A 2,811-nucleotide genomic window follows, 5' to 3' on the forward strand; every position below is an offset into this window, starting at 1 on the left:
AGAGAGAGAGAGAGAGAGAGAGAGAGAGAGAGAGAGAGAGAGAGAGAGAGAGAGAGAGAGAAGCGGAGGAAAGTAAAGGACAAGGGGACAAAACGCAGCAGAGACAAAACATTGTCCGATAAAACATAGGCAAGCTCTTCCAAAAAAGGTTGATGGAGAGACATGTGAGACAATGCCGCACATTCATGGATACAAACATCAACACAAACAACTGGAGCAAGGGGAAACACATCATAGCAGGTTAAGGAAGCATTAGGCACACTCAACCTGTTTATTCAAAACATTTCTCAGCACTCATCAACCTAATGTTGTTGTGCTCCTCTGCTGATTGAAAATGAGTCATGCAACATCAGTCATTTCCATTTGTTCTCCTGAATCAGGGCCACATCTTTAATGCTAATTTATAGTACTGATGAGCACAGCTGCCTGCTTACAAAGTCAAACACCTGCAGCCAGGTGGTTTATCTCCCTCTGCTGGTCATAATGAGCACAGCATCTGTCATCTGATCACAGTTTACAACACAAGTAACTGGACAGCAGTGTTGCGTCATTCTGTCTTTTTATAGCCGTGACCCTGGAGTTTCCCTGCAGCCTTGTGTTGTCTGTCCCACTTGGAGCTTTCTTAGTCACGGTGCACGTTGTTATCCTAACGCCCAGTAGAAAACATCCTGTGGGTTCAGGTCATTTGCTCTTATTGTTGACGTTTGTGGAGGCTGAAAGTGGGTGAACTCACACTGACCCAATCAACCAGACTCCCTTCAGTGAAAGCTACCGTCTCTAGAAAACACTGATCCAGCAGAGGGACCAGACTAAAACTTTCCACATGTTGTCGTGACTTTTACCCGGACGAGTTAAATTGCTATGATGCAAATAACTTAACAGGCTGCTTTTCTCTTTCAGAAGGAGCATGCGTTTGACTCAGATGTGGAGTCCCACAGGTTTAGGTCCCTGCCAGAAATGAGCAACAGATCAGCCAATGACCTCACCAATCTTGAGGTAATGCTCTGATAATGTGTTTGTGTTGTACATAGGTGTGCGCACATGTCTGCCAGTTCCATTTTGCTACACACATGCCAAGTTTCTAAGGAATGTCTGTGCTGTTTTCCAGTTGAAACCCACACTCTCGCAGCTACACGCTGACCTGAAGCTGTATGAGCATCACTTTGAGTGGCTGAACCGGGTTTCAAAGAAGCACCACCACCCTGCTGTACCCAAACTGATGGAGATGATCAAAGAAATGAAATCCCTCATCAGTCTGCTGAATCGTCAGGTAAAAACTTTAAGGCTACTTGATTCTCTAGATAAGTTGGGTTTGTTAAAGTGACCTACTGTAACAGGTTATGAACAATAAATATAATACCTGTTTTAATATAACTCTTTGAACAATCCTAGCTCGGAGAAATAAAAGTTTAATTGTGACCAAATTGACAAAAGGAATGACTATTAAAAGCCGACATGTTTAAAGTTGCAGCCTTCCCAAAACAAGTCCAGTCACAAAAATACAATAGTATTTACATAAAATTTGATGACAACTTGTAAGCGCTAATACTGGCAGTAGCAGATAGCTGCAGGTTAGAATGTAGCACTTCTGGCTGGAATATCATAATATTTCTACCACAAGACATGTAATGTGAAACTGACAGCAATGTAAATTTTTTAAATTTCAGTATTTTAAATGCTATAGCTTTTCACTTTGATGCTAGTCCTGCTTTGACTAACAATCAGCTTCTGCTTGAACTGTTTGCTCCTGCTTAAACAAGCTATTAGCCCCTGTTCAAACAAGCTGTTAGCTCCTGCTTGATTGAACAAACTATTAGCTCCAGCTCAAACAACCAACTAGCTCCCGCATGAACAAGCCGTTAGCTTCAGCTTGAACAAGCTGCTAGCTCTAGCTCAGACAAGCTATTATCTCCAGCTTTAGACAAGCTGCTATCCACAATGCAATATGAATTGTTCATAGCTTTTCTATAGGATCTCATGTAAAACATTAAACTGGCTCTAAGCCAGTCACTTAATTTTATATAGGAATATAGATTTTTTTTCTTCTAATTTAGTATGTTTTCCATATTTCTCTCCAAAGATGCAGAGAATTGAAGCACCAAAGCTGACTTCTGCTACGCCTTCCCTGCCTCCTCACCTCCCCTCTCACTTTGACGTCCTGCAGTCCAGCCATGAGCTTCTCCAACACTTCAAGCTCTTCTGTGATTGGGCATATAGAGCGTTCCTCAGCCTCAAGCCCAAAGCTTCTGCAGTGCAATGATCCACACAGTGCGGAGCCCAACAGGAGTCTACGGAGTTGTGCCTTAGTCAAAAAGTGGAAACAGGACCATGTCAATGTGCACTGTAGTCGCTTAAGAGGCCCAAATGTTACTGCCAGTGGCATGCGTGTTGAAAAAAAGGTGTCTTTCTGTGAGAGCCAGTAAGGATGGGGCACACTGCAGCAAAGTTTTGACCATCAAGAATCCCGTTAAAATAAACTTTCCGATCATTTCACAATTCTCCAATCTCCCTCCTAAAGGTCTTGTTCATTCAGTACTGTTATTTATGTATTTATTTATTTATTGACATTTAGTAATTTATTTATTATATTTATTTTAATTTGTAATGTGTCTCTCTTACCTTTATTTTCATACTAACGTGAATTTATTTGCCAGCATTTTTTATTTGTCTTTTTTGTTTCCTCGATGATCTTCAAGAAGAAAACATAACAAAACCAAACAGAAAAAAAAAATATTGAAACAGTAGCACTTCTTTGCCCTTCATTTGAATAATTATTTTTCTATAAACTGATTAAACTTACATTTCATTTTT

General features: G+C 40.6%; 1 protein-coding gene across 1 annotated transcript in view; it reads left to right on the forward strand.

Moving 5' to 3' along the window:
* il11a (interleukin 11a) overlaps positions 1 to 2,811 on the forward strand; it is a gene marked incomplete at its 5' end in the record, with an annotated part of 5,895 nt that extends 3,084 nt beyond the window's left edge. Inside the window, 3 exons of the mRNA XM_014012645.1 lie at positions 901 to 996; positions 1,109 to 1,270; positions 2,081 to 2,811. Of these exons, the coding sequence (XP_013868099.1) occupies positions 901 to 996; positions 1,109 to 1,270; positions 2,081 to 2,260 (438 nt within the window). The remainder of the gene's footprint in view (positions 1 to 900; positions 997 to 1,108; positions 1,271 to 2,080) is intronic.

Source organism: Austrofundulus limnaeus, unplaced genomic scaffold, assembly GCF_001266775.1.
Source record: "Austrofundulus limnaeus strain Quisiro unplaced genomic scaffold, Austrofundulus_limnaeus-1.0 Scaffold93, whole genome shotgun sequence".
NCBI classification, from domain to species: Eukaryota; Metazoa; Chordata; class Actinopteri; order Cyprinodontiformes; family Rivulidae; genus Austrofundulus; species Austrofundulus limnaeus.